Source organism: Salminus brasiliensis, chromosome 25 (genome assembly GCF_030463535.1).
Source record: "Salminus brasiliensis chromosome 25, fSalBra1.hap2, whole genome shotgun sequence".
Classification (NCBI taxonomy): Eukaryota; Metazoa; Chordata; class Actinopteri; order Characiformes; family Bryconidae; genus Salminus; species Salminus brasiliensis.
The window spans coordinates 25,347,676-25,370,987 of NC_132902.1; the positions used below are offsets into that span (position 1 = coordinate 25,347,676).

The 23,312-nt window shown below is 43.7% G+C and overlaps 3 protein-coding genes across 4 annotated transcripts in view; 2 read left to right on the forward strand and 1 right to left on the reverse strand.

Annotated features, from left to right (window-relative positions):
• Positions 1 to 3,223, forward strand: part of piezo1 (piezo type mechanosensitive ion channel component 1 (Er blood group)) — a 112,764-nt gene extending 109,541 nt beyond the window's left edge. Inside the window, exon 52 of the mRNA XM_072670990.1 lies at positions 752 to 3,223. Coding sequence (XP_072527091.1) covers positions 752 to 1,007 — 256 coding nt within the window. The 3' untranslated portion in view covers positions 1,008 to 3,223. The remainder of the gene's footprint in view (positions 1 to 751) is intronic.
• Positions 3,177 to 17,982, reverse strand: ctu2 (cytosolic thiouridylase subunit 2 homolog (S. pombe)). 2 transcript variants are annotated; one of them, XM_072671006.1, is made up of 15 exons: positions 17,658 to 17,982; positions 15,681 to 15,755; positions 15,495 to 15,573; positions 15,344 to 15,403; positions 13,469 to 13,529; positions 12,873 to 12,982; positions 10,214 to 10,482; positions 7,503 to 7,638; positions 7,236 to 7,367; positions 6,884 to 6,975; positions 6,004 to 6,101; positions 5,772 to 5,928; positions 5,607 to 5,676; positions 4,702 to 4,760; positions 3,177 to 3,522 (listed from the first exon to the last, which is right to left on the reverse strand). In XM_072671006.1, the coding sequence occupies exons 1-15, from the start codon at positions 17,711 to 17,713 to the stop codon at positions 3,450 to 3,452; spliced, it is 1,527 nt and encodes a 508-aa protein (XP_072527107.1). In that variant the 5' UTR covers positions 17,714 to 17,982; the 3' UTR covers positions 3,177 to 3,449. The 2 variants fall into 2 exon arrangements, with proteins under 2 accessions (XP_072527107.1, XP_072527106.1); XM_072671005.1 differs by lacking the exon at positions 17,658 to 17,982 and having other exon boundaries at positions 15,681 to 17,281.
• A 161-nt stretch (positions 17,983 to 18,143) lies between these two features.
• The window catches only part of rnf166 (ring finger protein 166), a 31,844-nt gene continuing 26,675 nt past the window's right edge, over positions 18,144 to 23,312 (forward strand). The window contains exon 1 of the mRNA XM_072671008.1: positions 18,144 to 18,515. Coding sequence (XP_072527109.1) covers positions 18,343 to 18,515 — 173 coding nt within the window. The 5' untranslated portion in view covers positions 18,144 to 18,342. The remainder of the gene's footprint in view (positions 18,516 to 23,312) is intronic.

Sequence of the window (23,312 nt, forward strand, 5' to 3'; positions counted from 1 at the left end):
CAGATCTGCCCATTGAAAATGAAGCATTTCAGTAATATCAGCTCTATTAAAGGAGCGTCTCTGTGCTCTACTGAGCATCAACATGAGCTTCATGGAGGAAAATATGAGGAGTCATTGTCTAGAAGTTCTGTAAAGCTGCAGAAAGTCAGACTTCAGAGGCGTGTGATCAATAAGCTTTATTGGAATGTAAATGTGGGGCTCAGTCGGGACGTTTCACTGCAGCTCTCTTGAGTCTCTGCCACGGACACAGTCTTCATACTAGACTACAGACGTCTGCTGTGAGCTCGCTGGAGAGAGACGGGACGTGTGCAGGTGTGATGGATCTCTTATAAACCAATAGGGAGTCAGAATGGTGTCTGTTTATACTTCTCATCCAATCAGGATCAGACTCACACTTTCCGGATGGAGAGATTTATCTGGAGAGGGTTTTTATTGATGACGAGCCGGAATGAAAACTAAGGGAAATGAAATAGGAGAAACGAGGCTGTTTTTAAAATGTAAGGAGGAGAAAGTTCAGATAATTGGGTGAAAATGTGAGAAGTAGAAGTAAAAAGTCTGAAAAATTAATAATTACTGCAGTAAAGTTTAGAGAACCTACATTTCTACTGTAGTAAGATAGTGAAGTATTTGTACTTTGTTACTGGCACCTCACGCAAGGTTATTCTTACGCCTTTCCAGACGTTGGAGCGCTCATTACTCCACCTCCCCATGGTGGAAGTGTACTGACCCACTTCCTGTTGTCTTGTTGTAGGATCATGGGGCTGTACGTATCCGTGGTTCTGGTGATCGGTAAGTTTGTGCGAGGCTTCTTCAGTGAGATCTCCCACTCCATCATGTTCGAGGAGCTGCCCTGCGTGGACCGGATCCTCAAGCTGTGCACGGACATCTTCCTCGTCCGAGAGACGGGCGAGCTGGAGCTGGAGGAGGAGCTTTACTCCAAACTCATCTTCCTGTACCGATCCCCAGAGACCATGATCAAATGGACCAGGGAGAAGAACAACGACTAGACTAGACTAGACTCCTCTTTCGCATCCACTTGAACTGCCTGTCGTTTTTCCACTGCGTCACCTGGTGCAGGTGAGGCGGCCTTGTCCAAAGTGCCTTGGCTTAGACCGCGGCCTCCTCCCACAGGGCCTTTACGGGCGTTCACGCTCAGCGGTGACGCGGCCCTCGCCGAGTCATCCGGCGGCTGTAATGATATTTTATGAGCACAGAGATGAGCACATAACGACTTCCTCTCAATGCTGCTGAGCTATGCTGACACAGTGTGTGTGTGTGTGTGTGTGTGTGTGTGAGGGAGTGTGTGAGAGAGAGAAAAAGTGTGTGTGTGTGTGTCGGGCTCTCTGGATCTGAAGCTTGGGTGATGGATGTTTTTGTGTGTGTGTGTGTGTGTGTGTGTGTGTGTAGGTTTCTGTTCATTAAGGCTGAGCCATGCTTACGTGACTCCGATTCAGGCAGTGCCCCAGGCCCCCCACAGCCTTATTAAGTGAATGTGACCCTAGCACAGCTGGCCTCCTCCTTCTCCGCCCATGATGTAGTCGTTCTTAGCTACTGGTGCAGCTTAGGACCAGCTTGAGACACTGTAGAACATGGGTCATGTCAGTTTAACATATAAAATAATGTGGTGACAGTCAAATAAACTGGTTTAATTAACGTAAATGAAGCATTTAGATTCTCAAAATCGGCATTTTACATTTTTCACTGCAGAACTTCAGCAAAAATCTCACTCACCCAAACGAGAAACTGTAGTGAATCACTCAATGTGTGTCCAAAATTTATATTTTCCTCCTAAAATTGTATTTTTGAGCAGTTTCAGTAAACTGCACCATCGTGGGAAACACTACGCTGTAAACCTGCCTGCCTTATTTTTGCCTATATTTCGTCTCTATAGACAAACAGACCTCCAGTCTGAGGCTCAGCTCTACCATCAGGTGACTGCAAGTCAGATCCCGAACTTCATTTAACTCATTAGTTAACAGCCAACAGCTATACAGCAACCAGCCAAAACATTAACACCACCCACAGCTGCAGTGCATCCTCACAGCCGATGGCTCCAGTCAAGTGGGTGGATACATCAGGCAGCAGGTGAAGAGTGAGTCAGATCTTGAAGGTGATGAAGGTGTTAAAGCAGGAAAAATGGGTGAGAGTAAGAATCTGAGATGAACTGTGATGTTCTAGATAAACGACTGGGTCAGAACATCTCCAGAACGTCAGCAGGCAGGTCTTGATCAGATGGGGTGTTCTCAGTATGCAGGTGGTCAGTACCTACCAGAAGTGCTCAGAAGAAGGACAACCGGCGACAGGGCTGTGTCATGATGTCATGGTTTCTAGATATCACAGTGCTGGGGGGGGGGGTAATGTTAGAAACTGCCAAACTGCTCAAAATGTTCTCATCTGGTTGAACAGACTGATGTCGATGTTTTCTAAAGCTTGTCCAACCTAGCAACAGTTGTGACGAAGGCGTGCGTTTGTGGGCAGAGCATGGACAGGACAGTTCTGACCCTGACTGCTTTACTGTCTGTGAGGCTTTCCTGAAAATACAGTGTCCGAAACAGCAGGTCAGCCAGAGATTTCCTGAGAGGACCTTTTCCCCCCACACTAACACTATTGTAAAGTATTTGATCGTGCAGACCGATCCAAAACTGTTTACATGCAGAATGATTGACAGGAGGAGATTTTGAATTCAAAATGGTTATGATATTTCTACCAAGCCAAAGACTTGAACTTGTATTTAGTTGAATTTCTAGGAGTCAGAGCTTCGATTCTTAAGAAAAATGGACACTGACACTTCAGACAAACTTGGCGTTGCTAGTTTACCAGGTTTTTGGGGTCTTTTTAATGGGAAACGTTCTTCTAGACTAGTTTTACGTTCTTTAGTTTCACTTGTCTTAACTGCCACTTTCACAATAGTTCGCTACCGTTGTGCCAACTAACTTAAATCAGAGATGGCTGGAATTGTTACTGTATGGACACTCAAGTGCAAATACACAGCCTTTGTAATATTTATTCCTATTTACAAAATGTTCTATTTTCCAAAAAATCAAATGTGATCAGTTTTTTTTTTTTTTTTGGGATGACGATTGACGTTTTGCAAATTTATAGTCTCAAAATCAATAAATGCCAAATGACACCTGCATTTGTATCACTTTTCATACACCACACGGAGACAGACATGCTGTTTAAAACAACTAGACTTTAATTAAACTGTGCTGTAAAACTTGAAGCTGGTTCCATTTCTTAGATTCTGCTGAAAGAATGTACAATTTACATTAAAAGACATCATAAAAGAAAATTCTGAAGATTTTAGTAAATTAAAATTTGGTTAGAAAAGGTTTGGTTGAGCAGCTTTTGGTGAATGTAAAACACACTAACATTTCAGGGTGTGCCACTTAAAAAAAAAAAAAAAAAAAAAAAAAAAAAAGGTGACCCACGTCCGGCTGGTCATCTGGTCAACAGTCCTGCTGTTCTACATCCTCATCCTCATCCAAAAGGAACTCGCTGATCTCCTCCTTCATCTGGGCTCTATAGAATCACACAGGTCACAGCCAGATTCAGTCAAGAGGTAAGTGGCAGGTAAGGGGGAATTCCACCCATTTTTCTAAATATGTGTTATTCAATCTCTATTATCCAAAAATTATGTATTACGTTATGGTAAAATAGTGGTAAATCTTCGGGGAACTACACCCTGAATGTATCCCGTCACCATGACTTTCTTTTATTTTAAAACTGTATCTAGTTAAAACTCTTAAAAACTCAATCTCAGGCATCAGGCAGTTAGAGATGCAGCGATCCGATATTAGGATCAGATATTGGTCCCAACACAAGCTGGATCGAGTATCACTTTAATTTGCTGGTGTGAGACTGAACTAAATGTTTACATGTTTGCAATTTTTGATTGATTACTGACAAAGTAAGGCTACTTATTTTTAGTTTCGGCTGATACATTTTATTTATTTTATTATATTTTAAGAAGTTTGATGCCTTTTTTATTTTGAATTTGACTGCTGTGTCAGGGTATTGCACCATGTTTATGTTAGTGACAAATAAATAGTAATTTATATTTATTATATATTAATTAGTAATACATTTATATTTATGCATTCATTTGTTATATTTAGTAAAGTAAAAATAAGTTCTAAAGTAATTATGAAGTTAATCCTGATGCCTTAAGTATCTCCTACATGGGGAGGTATACGGTTTACTAATTCAGCAATGGTATCGGGTATCGACCGATATGCAAAGTTTAGGTATCAGTATCAGAACTGAAAAAGCCGGATTGGTGCATCCCTACAGGCAGTGTAGTCATAAATATCAGGTGTAGTAACTTTCTGTGAGGGAGCTGTGCTGACTCTTCAGACGGCTGCTTCGTACTCCTGTACATCTGTACATATCGTACATCCTCACATTTTTTAATTATGCAAATATTTTTAATTTAAAAAAGTGGCTGGAATTCCCCTTTTAAAAGAATCAATTACCATAAAGGTATAATATTTATGCAGGTGGTGCTGAGCACTATAGGAATGCTATAGTCTTACTGAATGATCTGATTATAATATTTAATAAAACATTTTTAACACTTCTGTATTTTGTTGAGTGAATTCTAAATCCACTTAATCAAATCCAGAAAAAAGCTAAACCTAAAGCACTGTAATTAACCTGTTATGAGTTCAGAGAGACCCCCACAGCCGACCCGTCACTCACCTTCTCTGCCGTTTTTCAGCTTCAGACACAATGTACTGCGGTAGGGAGTCCACTGCGGCCTACAAAACAAACCCAAATCGGCCTCAGTGTTTCTCGGTCCTGGTCCTTCAGCACCTCTGCACCAGCACACCTGCCTCAGTTCATTAGCTTCACCAGTTTAAAACACATCACTAAAGCACTACAGTGTTCTGCAGAGGGGTGCTCCAGGACTAGGGCTGAGAAGTATTGGTCTAGACCATGAAAAATGTAAGACCTCTCAGTGCAGTCCCATAGAGATACAAGCCACCACTCAAAAACCTTGTATCTCCATTTTTCCAGATGAATGGACCAACAGAAATGCTCAAACATGACTTGGGATTAAATATTATTTCTACATTGACATTCACTGAAAGATAAGAAGTTACCAGTTTGGAGAAACATCACGTCCAAATATTTGTGGACACCCCTTCTAATAACCACATTCAGCTACTTTAAGCTCACAAAGCTTGTCTAGTCTGTACTGCCAATAGAATAGGACTCTCTGCTGTAGCAGATTAACATTACCCTACTGGCACCATGCTGCCTAATGCCAGGCGTGAGCTATAGAGGGGTACAAAGCCCCCCAGCACTGGAAGAACTGTGTTCTCTGGGATGATTGATGGTGGAGCTTCATCCAGTACTTTTAGAATGAGTTGGGGTGATGATCATCATCCAACATCCTGACCTCACTAACACTCTTGTGGTTGAATCCAATCAAATCCTCACAGCAATGCTCCTTCTCCAAAATCTAGCAGAAAGCCTTCCTCCCTGGACAGTAGAGACCATTAACTCTTTGTAATGCCTCTGATTTGAGAAGAAGCACTGAATGAGCAGGTGTCCCAATACTTTTGTCCACATGGTGTACAAGGATGCTGTATTTCACTTACCATGTCTTTAATAGTAAGCCTGCAACTATAACACAGGAGACTCTTCAGGTCTGTGGACTGTGGAGGTACCCTGATGGACATTAAAGAAAAAAGTCACACACACTCTATTTGCATATCAAAGACAGGTATGCAGGATCAGTAAAGCATCCGTGAAGCCCCACACACCTGGATGTGGAGCAGCAGCCTCCAGCCCCACAGCCCTGCTCCTGACAGCAGGTTGAGCCTGGAGACCCAGCAGGGTTTGAGGAGGCAGGGTCACCTTGGGCCTTTCGCATGGACAGCTGCTCCGAAAGCAGGGTGGCACGGAAGGCGGAGGCTTCCTCTACAAAGACATACATGTTAGTGAAGGATGATCAAGCTGCTGGAAGCTGGGATTACCGTCAGCATCGCCACTTGCCTGCTTTGGTGTCGAGAGCGCAGAGACAGAGGAGGCACTTGGCAGCGGGTTCAGCGGTGTTCTGAGGAGGACTCGCTGTGTGGAGCTTTTCACTCGTTCTGCGGAGAAAAGTAAGGAAGAAGGGGGGAGGGGGGGATCAAACTCACAATAGTGGGACATAAAAGGTAACGCTTTGCCTCTGCTGGCTCTGCCCGTCCCCATATGTTTCAATGATGACACAGCCCCGCCCATTTTTCTTCATCATTTGTCATCTCATTTTCCTCCTCTAAACTGTCTGTCCATCACCAGTTTAACTCTTACTCTGCTCTATCGTAAGAAGGCGGGGCTACACTTGGACTTCATGAATGAAGTGATTGACAGACAGACAGACAGCCTTGGCTGGAAGAGGCCGGTCGTCTGCAGCAGGACCTGCATGAGCTGCACTTTTACTGCTGGAGCACTGTTCCACTTACGGGACAAACTGGGAATCCAGGCGTTGGAAGCTCAATGAAGACGGTCTGAGACACTGAGGCTCAGTCTGGGAGAAGGGGGCGGGGCTACTAAACAAGCAGGCGAGTTTGTCTCCGCCTCTGAGCAGGCTCTAGGTGCAGACTGGACAAGTTTTGGTGTGATTTCTATAGGACGGATAGGAGCATAAGGGAAGGGAACGGAACGAAACCACGGCGCCTGCGTTTACTACAGCCATTGGGTTTTAGTGAGTGCACCCAGTCTACAAGACCCCCTGCGAGACCGCCGTCACCGTCACACAAAAACATTACTTTTTGACATAACATGAATCTGGCAGTTGTTCCTTAGGTTGTGTCAGGAGGTCAAGGCGAATGGATGAATGTGTGCGACGGCAGATCGACAGCAGTGCTGTGTTTACGCGAGCCGTAGCTACCTGTAGATGGTGCTGACAGTGGAGGGGAAATCCGCCTGCAGTCTGATGATGAAACTCTCCGTCAGTCGCTGGATACTCGCCTTATCTGGAACCTGAAGAGAGTGTTTTTGGGGACAGAGGTTATAAATGTTAAACCATTACAATCTATGTAATTAATGATGTAATGAAGTAATTACACTACAGTAATTACAATTACACTACTTCATCTTAATGATAGATTTAATATCCTCTCAGTAATAACAGGAGATCTCTGTGACGGACGGATAATAAGTCTCATCGCTGAAGGGGTTCCCGTTGCTACGCCAACCAGCAAGCAGGATGGGAGTTACCCTTGATGGAGGCAGGTTCTCACCTTGGTGTCCAGGCCGGGAATGAAAACGGACTGCACCCCGAACAGCCTGTTGTAGAAGCTGATTTCTTTGGCGGAGTAATCCCTCATCGGCCGCACGACCACCACGTCTCCATAGCGAGCGTCCAAGAAGCCCTGGAAATAAAAGTGATCACATAGTGAAATAAATATCATGGCATATATATATATATATATCTCACAGACAGATAGATAGACAGATAGATAGACATGGACATGCGTGAAGTGAACATCGGTGGAGCGAGTTCTCACCGTATCGGCAGCAAGAGCTGCTCCTCGTCCCAGAGAGATGTTGGTCAGCAGCCTGATGGCCAGGCGCGTACAGCTGTCCCCCATCATCACCTTGGAGTAGCCGTTGGTTCGGGCAGTGTGCAGAATCAGGTGCTGCCTGAAACACAAAACCACACTCAAACACGGATATCCTCATGCTGTCGTGATAATTATATTATATTAATAATGACATATCGTACCATATATATGGACCTCAGTGATTTTTGCTGACTCATCAATAAATGCATCTACATACACAGAGAGTCGATCTGCAGTGCGAAAAGTATTGGGACACCTGCTCATTTACCGCTTCTTTTGAAACCAAGGCTATTAAAAAGAGCTGATCCTGCTTTTGTTGGAGTAACTGTCTCTAGTGTGCAGGGAAGAAGACTTTCTACTAGATTTTGGAGGAGGAGCATTGCTGTGAGGATTTGATTGCATTCAGCAACAAGAGTGATTGTGAGGTCAGGATGTTGGAAGATCACCACCCCAAATCATCCCAAAAGTACTGGATAGAGCTCCACCACCATCCATCATTCCAGAGAACACAGTTCTTTCACTGCTCCACAGCTCCTCAATGCTGGGGGGCTTTATACCTCCTCTAGCCCACGCCTGGCATTAGGCAGCATGGTGCCAATCTCTTTGTGAGTCCTATTCTATTGGCAGTACTTCTCTAGAGACTAGACAAGCTGTGTCTCAGCAAAGGGTGCAACTTAGTAGTAGCTGAATTCATTCATTAGAAGGTTTGGACATATAGTGCATCAATGGCAGAGATACTGTTTCTATAATATGATGATGATATAACTGCCAAAACATTAGGCCTAGTAGTAGGTGTAAGCAGGGGGTCAAAGGAGAAGCACTGAGCTGTATCTCTGCAGTGACACTGGTGGTGTGTCTCGAGTCTGAGGAGAGGCCAAGGCCCTGCTCTCACTCGCTCGTTCTTTTTCTACGCATTAAAGGATCCGAGTTATCCACTGAAACTGAGAACTCGTCGTGCACTTTAAGGCCCTGTACTTTCTCGGATGACTCACAAAACACTGACAAAGAGTGGTAATGGAGAGAGGGAGAGGGAGAGAGAGAGAGAGGGGGGAGAGAGAGGGAGGTAGATGTGGAGGAGAGCGGCTTTATTACTGTGAGAGATGATGAAAAATGAAAGAAGACAGTAAAATCTCTCAAAGGACCGAAGTGACGTTCCTGCAGCCGGGGTGTGTGTGTGTGTGTGTGTGTGTGTGTGTGTGTGTGTGTGTGTGTGTGTGTGTGTGTGGTGTTTACAATGAGGACACACTACAAAAGGAGAAGTCTGGAAATACCCCAGCCCTTATTTACCTATTGATTTCAGAAGGCCATGTGTTTCAATAATAGGTATTACCTGTAAAAAGCTCAAATCGGTTCGTCTATAAGGATCATTAATAGAAATAGAAATTAATAGAAATGCAAAAATGAAAGAACACATGCGTCAGAGTGAAGGTGGGGATTTTAAACTCCTGGAATCAGTTGAGACTGATTAGAATATGATAAAAACACACTTTTTTGGCCAAAACATAAATGTGAATGTTTTTAAGTGTAAAAAGGACACATTATTGTTTATAAATTATCAGATTTTTCACCAATTACCACCAATTACCCAACCTATACATACTCTCCCTCCACAACACTAGTGAGAGCCAACCACAAATTTAGTTTGAAGAAAAATCCTGAATGAGACTTTACAAATGAAATAAAGAGATCACTTCTAATCCCTAATGGCTACTACTGTATAAACAGCACTGTACTTCTGACTGGACAATAAGAGGTTCATTTTACAAAATCACAAATTACAAATACTAAGAGTGTGAGAGTGTTAACTTAGCCATCCCTCTCCTAACCGTGCCCTCCTTTGTGTTTATTTGGGTTTATTCTAATGTTATATAGAGTTAATTACAGGTAGACACTCTCACTGACTTTATGTTTATTTGGGTTTATTCTAATGTTATATAGAGTTAATTACAGGTAGACACTCTCACTGACTTTATGTTTATTTGGGTTTATTCTAATGTTATATAGAGTTAATTACAGGTAGACACTCTCACTGACCACTGACTTTATGTTTATTTGGGTTTATTCTAATGTTATATAGAGTTAATTACAGGTGGACACTCTCACTGACCACTGACTTTATGTTTATTTGGGTTTATTCTAATGTTATATAGAGTTAATTACAGGTAGAGACACTCGCTGACCACTGACTTTGTTTATTTAGGTTAATTCTAATGATATATAGAGTTAATTACAGGTAGAGACACTCGCTGACCACTGACTTTGTTTATTTAGGTTAATTCTAATGATATATAGAGTTAATTACAGGTAGACACTCTCACTGACCACTGACTTTATGTTTATTTGGGTTTATTCTAATGTTATATAGAGTTAATTACAGGTAGACACTCTCACTGACCACTGACTTTATGTTTATTTGGGTTTATTCTAATGTTATATAGAGTTAATTACAGGTAGACACTCTCACTGACCACTGACTTTATGTTTATTTGGGTTTATTCTAATGTTATATAGAGTTAATTACAGGTAGAGACACTCGCTGACCACTGACTTTGTTTATTTAGGTTAATTCTAATGATATATAAAGTTAATTACAGGTAGACACTCTCATAGCATGCAGAATAGCAGGACTGCAGCTCTATGATGGTAAGTCTCACCTCAGGGTCTGCAGCATGTCCTCTTTGGCTGTCAGAGTCTTTAAGGAAGAGAAGAGTCTCTCTAGGGCCACTCTGTGCTCGGGGCTGTGTTGTGAGTGGACGCCGAGACGGGTCAGTGCGTCCTGGGCTTCCTCTACTGCAGCCTCTTCGTGCTTCTGCTTTCCTTCCCTCTGCTGAATATACTGATCTACCGCTGCTTTATAGCTGCAGCCTGGTCGCTGTGCACTGCCGGACACGGGCTCCAGCACAGAGCCGGGCAGACCGAAGACCTAAACACACCCATAAACACAAAGCACACACATTAATATTAGCTAGGTGTGGCTACTCTGCTGAAAACCCCAAGACCTAAGCTCAAGACCAACCTCTGATGGGAGCTGGTTTCAGATGGTCAAGGATACTGGTAAGACAGCTGGTTAACCATCTATTGACCAGCAAAGTATAAGCTGAATTTGATTCTGATGGACTAGCTGGTCTAGCAGCATGACCAGTTTGACCAAGCTGATCGGCAGCTGGTCAATTCTGTTAGAATAGTTTGATCAAACGGGTCCTGCTGGTGGACCAGCATGGTCAAACTGGTTGACTAGTATTCAATCCAATTCAAGCCATATCTGGCATCCACATCTGGCCCACATACTGGACTGATGAACGTCCAAGAACGTCCGGGCGAACCGGGCCAGAACCCTTCCCTATCCTATTGATACTGTTGTGCAGCATATCTTCTGATTGCATATACAGATAGCTACACTATATGTCTAAATATTTGTGGACACCCCCTCTAATGAATGCATTCAGCTACTTTACGTGGCACCTATTGCTGACACAGATGTGCAAATGCACACACACACACACACACACACACACACACACACAGCTTGCCCAGTTCTGTATAGAGAAGTACTGCCAATAGAATAGGACTCTCTGGAGCAGATAAACATCATGAAGCTATTGGCTTCATCCTGCCTAATAATCCCAGGCGTGGGCTATAGAGGGGTATAAAGCCCCCCAGCATTGAGGAGCTGTGGAGCAGTGGAATAGCTGTATTCTCTGGAATGATCGATGGTGGAGCTCTATCCAGTACTTTTGGGATGAAATGGGGAGTTGAGGACGAGGTAGCTGGTGATCATCAGCTCTTATCACTGAATGCAGCAATCAAATCCTCACAGCAATGCCCTGGACGGTAGAGACAGTTACTCCAACAAAAGCAGGATCAGCTCTTTTCAGACAGGAGTTTTTTTCAGTGACAATAGCACAACAACTGCAAGCAGACATCAAAGCCCTCCACTTGGGAACGCAGGAGATAATGGACAAGATGATGCAATTCTCTGAAATGAGCCACAAGAAGTGTTTTCTGCTCCAGATAAGATGAAATGATGAGGCACAACAGATAATGTTACAGAGATCAAAGCAGTAACAAACAGGGAGACGAGTAATGTCTGATTATCCTGTAATCAGATCAGAGAGGTTTCAGGGCTGTGACTCTGCAGAGAGCGTGATGGAGCGTGATGGAGCGTTCGGTCCTTCACTAAAGCCGGCCGCATGAACTCAAGAGACACTTCAGCTGAGTCACAGAGTCACAGAGCAGGAGCAGGAACTTCCTTTCTAGAGCCATGGTTCTCAAATGGGGGCCTGGGACTGCAGACCAGACCATCTACATCAAGGTTCTAGCTAATGAGGCCCTGAAGCTCACAGAGTAACTTTTGTGTTTGAGCTTCTTCTATACGGTAATAGAAACACACTACCAACAATAGTTTTTCGATGGAAAGTTCCAGTGGTATACCTGGTGGTTGCTATGGTGTTGCTAAGTGGTTACTAGATGGGTGCCATAGTGATCGGGCTGCTAGATGTTTTCTATGGTGTTGCCAATGGAAAAGGGGGGGGGGTTGCTATGGTATCTTGCATGGTTGTTATGAGGCTGCTAGGTAGATGCTACATGGTTGTTAGGTGGTTACTATGGTGATGCTACATGGTTCCTATGTGACGCCTTCTTGGACAATAGAGATAGTACCAGCAGAAAAATAATAATTAAAATTAATAAATAAAAAGGAAGTGGTTGAAAGGTGGTTGCTATGGGGATGTTTAGTGGTTGCTAGGTTATTACTATGATATCCGAGATTACTGCTATAGGTTTGCTAGGTAGTTGCTACAGTATGCCAGGTGGTTGCTATGGTGTTGCTAAGTGGTTAATAGATGTTTTCTAGGGTGTTGCCAATCGCAAGGGGGTGTTGCTATGGTATCTTGGGTGGTTTATGAGGTTGCTAGGTAGATGCTACATGGTTGTAGGGTGGTTACTATGGTGTTGCTACATGGTTCCTATTGTAAGCCTTCTGGGACAAGTAAAGTTAGTACTGGCAATTTTTTTTTTAAATAATAAAAATATATATATATATAAAAGGAAGTGGTTGAAAGGTGGTTGCTATGAAGATGCTTAGTGGATGCTAGGTTATTGCTATGATATCCCAGGAGACTGTTGAAACGTGGTTGCTATGATATCCCGGGATGCTTTTATTTATGGGTTTGCTAGGTAGTTGCTACGGTATGTGAGGTGGTTGCTATGGGGTTGCTAAGTGGTTGTTAGGTGGTTACTATGGTTTTGCTAGGTAGGGTTCTGTCACAACAGCGTGTCTCTGCTCCACAGCAGAAGCACCGTCCTCACAGTCACCTGCTCGAGGGAGGCCATGTAGTAAGGGAACCCGGTCTTCTTAAAGATGGTCTCCAACTGAGTGGTGGTCTTCTCCCTCTGCTCAGCAGTCTGACCACAGACTCCCCCCTCTGCACACAGTACAAACAAATCTGATTCAGAAGCAGTTCATCGGCCGGGTGCATCCGCTTGTATCAGCATTTACTTTAGATGGAACTGGAGTGCACATATATCATATAACAGATAACTCATAATAAGATCATTTGCACATGATGTGAAGAACAACTGCCAGGTTTACATTATGATTAAAATTGCATAACAGTGCTAAAATTATCCATCATCTACTATACTCTTATTTTACTTTCTATACTTAGTGTTTTTCTTTTATTTAACTTTAGTGTGTGTATATATATATATATATATATATATAACAGAGAGACAGAATAAGTATTTAGATTTATAAGTTTATGTCTGTAAATGGAGGAACTGCAAAGCAAGAATTTCAGTGGACAGTGTAACTGCTTGTTTCTGCTGTGCACATGACAAACTCCTGAATCCTGAAAAGACTGTTACCACTGCTACCAATAATTAAAATGATTCAATGTAATTGTAATTACCATCTATGTAGATAATGCCAGGCACAAATCTCAATTTCTTGGGGGCTTCCCGACTTAAACCCTGCAAAAAAAATAAATAAAAAGAAAGTAAAAGTTAATAATTAAAAGTAATTAATTAATTAACCCATTTTTAATTAAACCTTCTGCTGTAACTGTACTCAAACTTCAGCACTTAGTCAGCAGTTGGTCAACTAATACTGTAATGTGGCAAAACAATGGAAGACTGTAAATGTAATTAATAATAATTATTATTATTTAAATGAGTTAGCAGCATGCTTGTATTTTGGCTAAATGCTCAAATATGAAGGTGCCAAACGATTCTATGCCGTAGAGCAATAATTTTTGCTTCCTATTTTTTTATTCATTTAATTTATTTTTTATTTAATTTATTAACCATTTATTTTATTTCAATTCATTAATTTGTATTAATGCAGAATAGCTGACGTGTTTGTACACAGAAGCTGTCAAGAGAACATAAGGTAAGCAGCATCTACCAGCTAACAGCCCTTTAATAATTCTGTATTTTTATTTGCTGATCTGATGGTGTGAAGCACTCAGAATGGTTCACAGTGGTGATGAACAGAAAGTTAATACACCACATTGTTCTGGATGCACTGGCTGATGTCTGAGACACTGTTTTACTATATTATGACCTAAATCATATATTTCTTTAAATATTCATAATGAAGGGGTTGAGTTTAAACGCCTGGCTCCATTCACCACCACTGTACAGAAATCTGGGAAGGTATGTTTCTCTGCAACGAACCACACTTTCACACCAAACCTCGACTCTGAACGACTGAATTTACATCTAACAGCCCGAGCTGGGTTTAGGGTTCAGTCAATTATGAATTATTGCTTTACTGTAGAACTGTTTGGTGTCCAGCACTGTAATACTGCACTGCGCACAAATCCAGTACTGCTGGACTTCACAGTGATCCACCATCTCCTTTGAGAACTCTCTGGTCACTCCATCTACAGAAGCTGGAAGCCTTGGAGGAGTCATGGATGATCAGTTGTCGTTCTCAGCTCATGCTGCAGTTCTGACTCGGTCATGCAGATTCCTCCTGTACAACATCCAGAGAATTCCACCCTTCCTCTCTAGAGAGTCGTCCAGGTGCTCAGATCTTCAGTGTCTCATTACTTTAAGACTTGACCACTGCAGCTCTCTTCTGGCTGGTCTCCCTCTACGCACCATCAGACCCCTGCAACTTATCCAGAACACAGCGGTATGGGTCGGGTCGTCTTTAACGTTTCTAAGTTCAGCCATGTTCAGCTCCTCCACTTCTGCTGCGTTCTCTCTTCACTGTAGCTTCCTGTAGCTGCTGCCCAGGTCATCAGATTCAGACCCCTGACTCTGGCCTACAAAGCCAAGACTGAACCAGCCAGCCCCTCCGTACTTGACGGCGAAGGTCAAAAAAAGCCGATCTGTACGAAGAGCCCTGCCAGCTTCAAGTACGGCTCAGCTCTACCCGCCATCCTTTAAGATCCACGGAAGACGAGCGTCCAGACTTTTTTCTGTCCTGCACCGAAGTGGTGGAACGAACTTCCCCTGGGTGTCCGAACAGCAGAGTCCAACACTCACTGTCTTCAAACCCAGACAGAAGACCCTCCTCTTCTGAGAGTACTCAGGTGAAGAGAAGAGTACTATGGTCTCCATGTTGACTTGTGTTTAGTAGAGTCTAAGATTAGAGGATCTTTGAATTTTTAGTCTATTTAAACTAGCTGAGGTTCTTCTTGAGTAAACAGTAAAGCTCTTTAGTAAGTCACTCTGAAGAAGAGCGTCTGCTAAATGCCTTAAATGTAAATGTAGTACTGTTACGACCTTTCCTAGTTTCAACATCTCTGGACAGCCTTCACCCTGAGGCCTCCTACCTCTTGAACCTGTGCTAGCATGGAGCTAGACGCCGGCCCACCAGAAACAGCCAACAGCACCTGGAAGAAAAAAGAAAAAAGACCCAGAACTTGAGCGAGCCGAGTCGAAACACAACAGCCGTCAGTTTATGCCTGATATATTCACGCCTGCCTTCTCTCCGGGAAAGATGACCCGGTTCTTTCCCAACATGGCTCGGAACTTGTGGACGAAGTATTCCTTGAAGCAGCTCCTGAAGCAGAGATCAGACAGTGAGTCAGACAGTCCTGAGACCCTGCTGCTGTTTAAGAGCTTGGGTGACGAACTCCAACATGCAGGAGATGATCGGTCAGCACTTACCTGCAGAAGGCGTCTCCGACCCGAATAATCAGCACAGCCGTGTTCTCTTTACACTTCACACACGTCTTAGAGACCCTGGAAAAGTGTGTATGTAGGAGAGGAGAAAACCTCAACCTGAGACCAGAGCTGGGCAATATGACAATCATTTATTGCATCATTGTGGTGTGGTGTGGTGCAACAGATAACGCCACTACATGCCAGTGGGCTATCTGTGCCGCGCTACACCATCTTCTGTAATATGAGTAACCTTGTAAGTCGCTCTGGATAAGAGCGTCAGCTAAATGCCATACAGGTATCATGATAGATTTTGTATTCTCAGCAGATCGAGGAGATGGTCAGTGCGTAAAGAACGCTGTGCACTTTTCATTACAAACTGTGTAATTGCTCCTGGTTCACTGGATGAAGAGCAACACATTTTCTTTTTTATAATAATCAGTATTTAAATAGTAGTTTTTAAGAGTCTGTGGCCACTGATCCATTTTATCTGCAATCATGTGCATCATGATTAATATCATGTATCGTGGAAATGCCTTTAAATATCGCAATATAATATTTTTACTGTATCACCCAGCCCTACCTGAGACTGAGGAGATACAGCTCAAAATAAATGAACTACTTAGAGGAGTTGCGTCAATACTGAAATCAGTATCAGTGCCGATACTGGCACTTACACACAGTATCGGTCTCAGCAATAGAGAGCGCCGATACCATGAAAAGGTAAAGGTGCATGTTTTTGACACTGTACAGCGAAATGTGTCCTCCACATTTAACCCATCTGTGGTAGTGAACACACACTCACACACACTAGTGCACTAGGGCAGTGAGTACACACACACCCAGAGCGGTGGGCAGCCAACTCCAGCGTCCAGCGCCCGGGGAGCAGAGAGGGTAAAAGGCCTTGCTCAAGGGCCCAACAGTGGCAGCTTGACGAACCCGGGAATCGAACCCACAACCCTGTTATCGATATCCCGGCGCTCTAACCGCTGAGCCACCACTGCCGCAACCAATTGTTTTTGTTTGCATAATTTATTATGAATCCAAATGTTTAAACAACCAGTAAAATCCAGTCATAAATCATTATTAACATTAAACAGACTTTTAGAACTTGTTGGTGTTTCTTTGGTTCTGACACCAGAAGTTGATTCAGCAGCTTGTTTAAAGGAAACACTGAAGTTTAGTAGCTTATCACACACAGAGACGTGAACCTGAACCTGAAACCACTGCATTCTTTCTTCACTTCTTTCTGAAAAGTGAATTTAAACTCCAGTTAAAAGCTGTTTGCTGAAGCTGAGCCAGATTCTGCTTCCCTACCTGCACAGGTTTCTGCACTGTGGCCATTTTTATTATTTCACAGCTCTGAAACTTTTCAAATGTGCAGAACCTCAGGCTTATTAGATCTTATTTGGGATAGGATACAAAAAAGCTAAAAAAAAGTGGAACACCATAAATATCAGGATTTATAGCCGTCAGTATTTCAGTTCGAGCTGGTATCTGTAGCAGTACTCGGTATCAGCAGATACTTGAAAATCGGAAATCGGTATCGGAGGAGAAAAATCTCAGTTATCTCTGAAGCTCTACTAATTAGTTAAATTAATTTAATACCAAGACAAACCTTCACCAGTCAAGTAAACTGTTCTAAAAAAAAAAAAAAAACTAAAGTAACATTTAATATATAGTAATATATTAATATCTACATATTTACTGAGTTTCTTTACTTATTTTAGGGAAAAAAAAGTTGCAGTGAGTAAAATATCTGTATAAACTTGCTAGTAGTAAAATTATTATTAATATTTCTAGAATATATTATGTTTTAGTGATAGATTTATACATAAGAATATATATAATGGGCACTGAAAACAAGAAAACATAACAGGTCTGTAAGTTAATTATATAAATATAAATATAAATATAAATATATATGTGGGTTAATAGATGAACAGGGTAAGTTAAAGGCAGTAATGACAGTAATACACCCACCTCGGTACAGATCTGCCCTCTAAACAGCCCCTGTACTCTTCCTCAACCTCACACATGACTGGACTGGGTGCTGATTATACGACTTAATCGAGAAATGCTGAAGTTTAAAATGAAAAAACTTTAAAAACCCCCAAAAAATCAGCTCTGCTTGTTTTCACGCCTCCTGTCCGTCCATGCTGCTGTCTCTTTTTGATGACGTACGCAACTAATCCCTATCGCGCCCGGTGTCCCTCTACAGTTTGCGTTTTTAATGCATCTCAACCCGCAAAATAAACATTTATCACCACAAGAAAACCTTTCCGTCCCAAATAAACGCGTGTCAACCCTTAATACCACCCGAATAATTTGTCACCTCGTCTGCGCGTCTATTGTCTGTGAATTTGCTGCGAGGAATTGTGGGGCGTGTAGTTCGGAGGCGCGTGGATGCTGTTGGGAGCGATCGCACGGACAACTACACTACCCAGCGTGCCCTGCGCGCGAAGGAGCTCCGAGGCGTTTGGTTAAAGCTCCGTTGTAATGTTTACTTCTCGGATATAACGGCGTGTGCTGCTGATGGTGCGGTGCTGGGGGGCAGGTGCGATTTATAACGCCCCCTGAGCCGCTTATATACCCGAGGAGGATTGCTTAAAGCTTTTTCATTCGGGGGCAGAAGAAGAAACTGGGCCGTTCGGACAGATCCGCGTTCATGATGGCGATGTTCCGCAGTTTCGTCTCGGCCGCCCAGCTGAGGCAGCAGCAGCAGCAGCAGGGGCAACAGAGCGGGGCAACTGGGGGGGACAGCCTGGAGAGCCAGTTCTCCTGCCCCATCTGCCTAGAGGTCTACCACAAGCCCGTCAGCATCGCGAGCTGCGCCCATACGTAAGTACACACTGTGTGTGTGTGTGTGTGTGTGTGTGTTTACGCATGAGTGTGTGAGTGTGTGTGTATATATAAACACACTGCTCGTGTGTCTGTTAGAGTGGCCCTGCTTTGTTTGAGACCATGCAGGATATCTGACCCTACAAAAAAGAGCATGCATCATTTGTAAAATTATATTATATATATTATACTGAGGAACCATTAAATATGTGTATGCATGAGGATGCACACACTGCCATCCCTTTTTTCTTTTTCTTTTTTTTTTTTTTTTTTGGGGGGGGGCAGGGCTTTAGTACCCCCCCCCCCCATGCCAGCCTGCTTTGTATACACACACTTCCATCTCTATAAAAGGGGGCCTTAGTACTGCCTGTCACCCTGTCACGCTGCTTTCGTCAAACCCATACAGAAAACAGAAAATACTGACCCTACACATGAGGGGGCTGTAGTACCCCCACATATAAGGGGGCTCAGGTACCCCCCATACCAGCCTGCTTTGTATGCACACACTTTCATCTTTCTATATAGGGGGGCTTTAGTACCGCCTACACAAACCTGCTTTGTTTAACCCCATGCAGAATAGCTGCCCCTACAGCGAGGCATGCGTTTGTTTACAGTCCTATGCATGCATGTCCATCTCAGTATTTGATATAGGGGGGCTTTCGTACCCTTATTTCAGCCCCCAGATCATTTGATCCTACAAGACTCAGCCTGAGTCAGTGTGGGACATCTGACGGCCTGAAAACACAGTGTTGTGTTGGTGTGGTTTACTAAGCAGTCGTCACCACACAAAGCAGGTACGCCTGTTTAATTCAGTGCACATCATTTCCTCCCGTCTGTAGATTAGACTAGCATTAAAAAAGCCTCCATGATTTCATGAACTTTGCGTGAGAAGCCGAGCTGTAAGTGGAGCCGCCGCCGCCGCCGCCGCCGCTGCTGCTGCTGCTGCTTCTCCTTTGCTTCCTTTGTGCTTTGGTCTGTTGTTGCCTACAGGCTCATACAGCACGGCTGCTCCTTTGTTGCTGTAGTCTATCTGTCTAGGCCGGTTTCAGGGGCTCGGGAAGTGGGCCGGTGTTCAGCAGGCCGTCCGCTGACCTTTTAAAGGTGTTTCTTTTCTTTTTTTCTTTTTTTTCTTTTTATGGTCGTTTGTTTTGGTTGGCAGGACAGGGTGTGATTAGGGTTGGGGGGGAAATGTGAGCTGGTGGGAGTATCCAGTGTTTGCATGGATTTCTCTGTAAGTGCTGAAGCAGTAACGATTCTGAGTGGGGATATTTGGGCTAAATCCAGAGCAGAGTAGCTTTTATTTGGAAGCAGGGAATGCAGACGAGGGGCGGTGGAGGATCTGCAGCGGTTAGAGCTCGGGGTATTGATGACAGGGTTGTGGGTTCGATACCCGGGCTCGGCAAGCTGCTACTGTTGGGCTCTTGAGCAAGGCCCTTCGCCCTCTCTCTGCTCCCCGGGCGCTGGAGTTGGATGCCCACTGCTCTGGGTATGGGTGGGTGTGTGTGTGTGTGTGTGTGTGTGTGTGTGTGTTCACTACCACAGTGGACACTTGGGTACCTGGGTACGAATTGCACAGCCACTTCACCTCAGTTAGTCTAGAAGAGTGTACCCATCATACATAACCTTCACCATTGGCATTATTCCAGATAATTAAGGATTTTATTATTAATTATTATATTTTATTATATATATATATATATATATATATATATATATATATATATATATTAATTAATATAATATTGTATTTGTTTAAATGTGGTAAATGTAAGGGTGTTATTATGATCTTCCCCTCCTGGGTTGTTACTACTATGCTGCTGTAATGCATGACTTTTCTGCTTGGATTCATTAGGTGACACTAGCTAGATGGATGGATGTCCAAATGTTTGTGGACACCCCTTCTAATGAATGCATTCAGCAACTTTAAGTTGACATGGCATCAAGTGCTGCCAATAGAATAGAATAGACTCTCTGGAGCAGGTAAACATCATGAACCTATTGGCCCCATGCTGCCTAACAATGCCAGGCGTGGGCTAGAGGGGTATAAAGCCCCCCCAGCAGCATTGTGCTGTGGAGCAGTGGAAGAACGTTGGATGATGGTGGAGCTCCATCCACTTCTTTTTTTTGTTGGGGGGGGGGTGAGTAGGGGAGTTGGGGATGATGAGGTGGGGTGGTGATCAGCATCCAACATCCTGACCTCACTAATGCTCTTGTTGCTGAATGCAATCAAATCCTCACAGCAATGTGGTATAATAGAAAGCCTTCTTCCCTGGACAGTAGAAGCAGTCACTCCAACAGTTATTTATTTTGATAGTAGGGGATTAGAATTCATCAGCACCTGCTTATGCTAAATCGCCCACCCCATTTACAGCCATAACATTAAAACCACCTGCCTAATATTGTGTAGGCTCCCCTTGTGCTGCCAAATCAGACCTGACTCATCAAAGCCATGGACTCCACAAGATGCCTTCAGAAGTGCCTTGTATCTGGCAGCAAGGCTACCATCAGCAGCAGACCTTCCTAGAGGTCCTGTCAGTTGTGAGGTGGACGGGATCTCCATGAGCATCAGTGAGTCTTGGGCGCCCATTAGCCTGTTGCTGGGTCCGCTGGTCGTCCTTCCTTGGAGCACTTTTTGGTAGCAGGTACCGACCACTGCATACCGGGAACAGCCCCCACAAGACCTGCCTGATGTTTTAGAGGAGATGTTCTGACCCAGTCGTCTAGAACATCACAGTTAGGTGCTGTAGGTGCTGGATGTGCGGTTCCCTCTGGGATCAATAAAGTAGAACCTGTCTGTAATACGTTTCCATGGGGGGGCAGATGTATGCGCTCCATGCCTCTGAGATGCACAGAGGGATTACAGTGTGTGCAAGAACAAAGCCAGCCAGGTGTGTGTGTGTGTGTGTGTGTGTGTGTGTGTGTGTGTGTGTGTGTGTGTGTGTGTGTGTGTGTGTGTGTGTGATGTTGCGTTTCGTGAGCTGCTGTGCTGCGGTCCTGTGTGTACGTAGGTAAACGGAGACGGCAGGACTGAGCATGAGTGAGGTGGCGGTTGCGTAGGATCTAGTGAAAAGAGGAAGTGGATGTCTGTCTGTCTGTCTGTCTGTCTGTCTGTCTGTCTGTCTGTCTGTCTGTCTGTCTGTCTGTCTCCGCAGCAGTGGGGTGATTTGCATAGCGGCTGCCCTGCTGTTGAATCGTAGTGGTTTCGGTTTCAGTGCTTTTCGGGCTGGATCTGCGCCCCGGTTTCGTTAGCCTGTGTCCTTTAATACCACATATGACGTGTGGTGTCCCTACTGAGCTAGAATGAAAGGTGGTGTTTCAGTGACTATGATTATATTAGGGCGTAGCTACTGCAAACTTAATTTGGGGCCTCAGTATGTTTATCTTGTGGCCTCGGGATGAAGCATCCCGTAGCATCTTGTGGCCTCGTAGAATCTCGTGGCCTCGGGATGAAGCATCTCGTGGCCTCGGGATGTAGCATCCCGTAGCATCTCGTGGCCTCGGGGTGTAGCATCCCGTAGCATCTCGTGGCCTCGGGGTGTAGCATCCCGTAGCATCTCGTGGCCTCTGATGAAGCATCCCGTAGCATCTCGTAGCGTCAGTGTTTTTTATTATCTCGTGATCTTAATAGATTATCTCATGGCCTCGGGATGTATTATCTCACAGCCTCAGTTTCTTATCTTGTGGCCCCAATATGTTATCTTGATGTTATCTCGTGACCTTATTGACCTCACGAGAGAATCATTTTGTGGCCTCAGTGTATTCTCTCATGGCCTGAGGATGTATAATCTTGTGGCTTCAGTGCATCTTATTATCTTGTGATCTTATTATATCATCTCATGGGCTCAATATATCGTTTTGAGGCCTCAGTATAACACCTCAGTCTAATTATCTTGCTGCCTCAGTTCATCTTATTATTTTGTGGCCCAATATATTATCTTGTTGCCTCAGGATGTGTTATCTCCTGGCCTAGTAATAGTCTTACAACATAAAAAAAAACATTTTGTGTATATATATATATATTTGTATTTTTCTGGTGGATGTATAACCTTGTGGCCTCAGTTTATTGTATTATCTTGTGATCTTAATATATTCATCTCATGGTCTCAGGAAATAGTAGCTTGTAGCCTTAAGGTATTGTCTCAAGGCCTTAGTATAACACATCAGTCTTATTATCTCGTGGCCTTAGATGAATTATCTCGTGGCCTTATCTTGTGGCCTCAGTGTATTCTCTCATGGCCTGAGGATGTATAATCTTGTGGCCTCAGTTTATCTTATTATCTTGTGATCTTATTATATTATCTCATGGGCTCAATATATCATTGTGTGGCCTCCGTTTATCTTAATATATTGGGGCCACAAGATAATATCTTATGGCCTCAGTGTATAATCTCATAGCCTCGTTATATCCTCTCATGGCTTCACTCGATCTACCTCTTGGCCTCAGTGTGTTATTTTGTGCCCACCAGAAACTTAATTTGTGGCTTCTTTATTATCTTGTGGCCAAACTTCGGTCTACGTAGGCTCATGTTAGTCTTTTTAAACTCTTTGAACTGTTCTGCAGACAGGCTTTCAGATTGAGATGCTTTATAGAATTACTCTGGAAGAAAACGGCTGAGTTGTGTAATGTATGTTTTGCAGTTTAGTTTGTGTGACAGCGTCAACATCGAGTTCCTCTCGCCTCCAACTTCTCCTTCTAGCTGTTTGACGAGCTGGAGTCTCACTTTAACAGTGTTGGAGCTTCTGAAGATAAACGGAAGCGTCTCTGAGACGAGACTGTGCTGTTAACTGCCCTGTCAA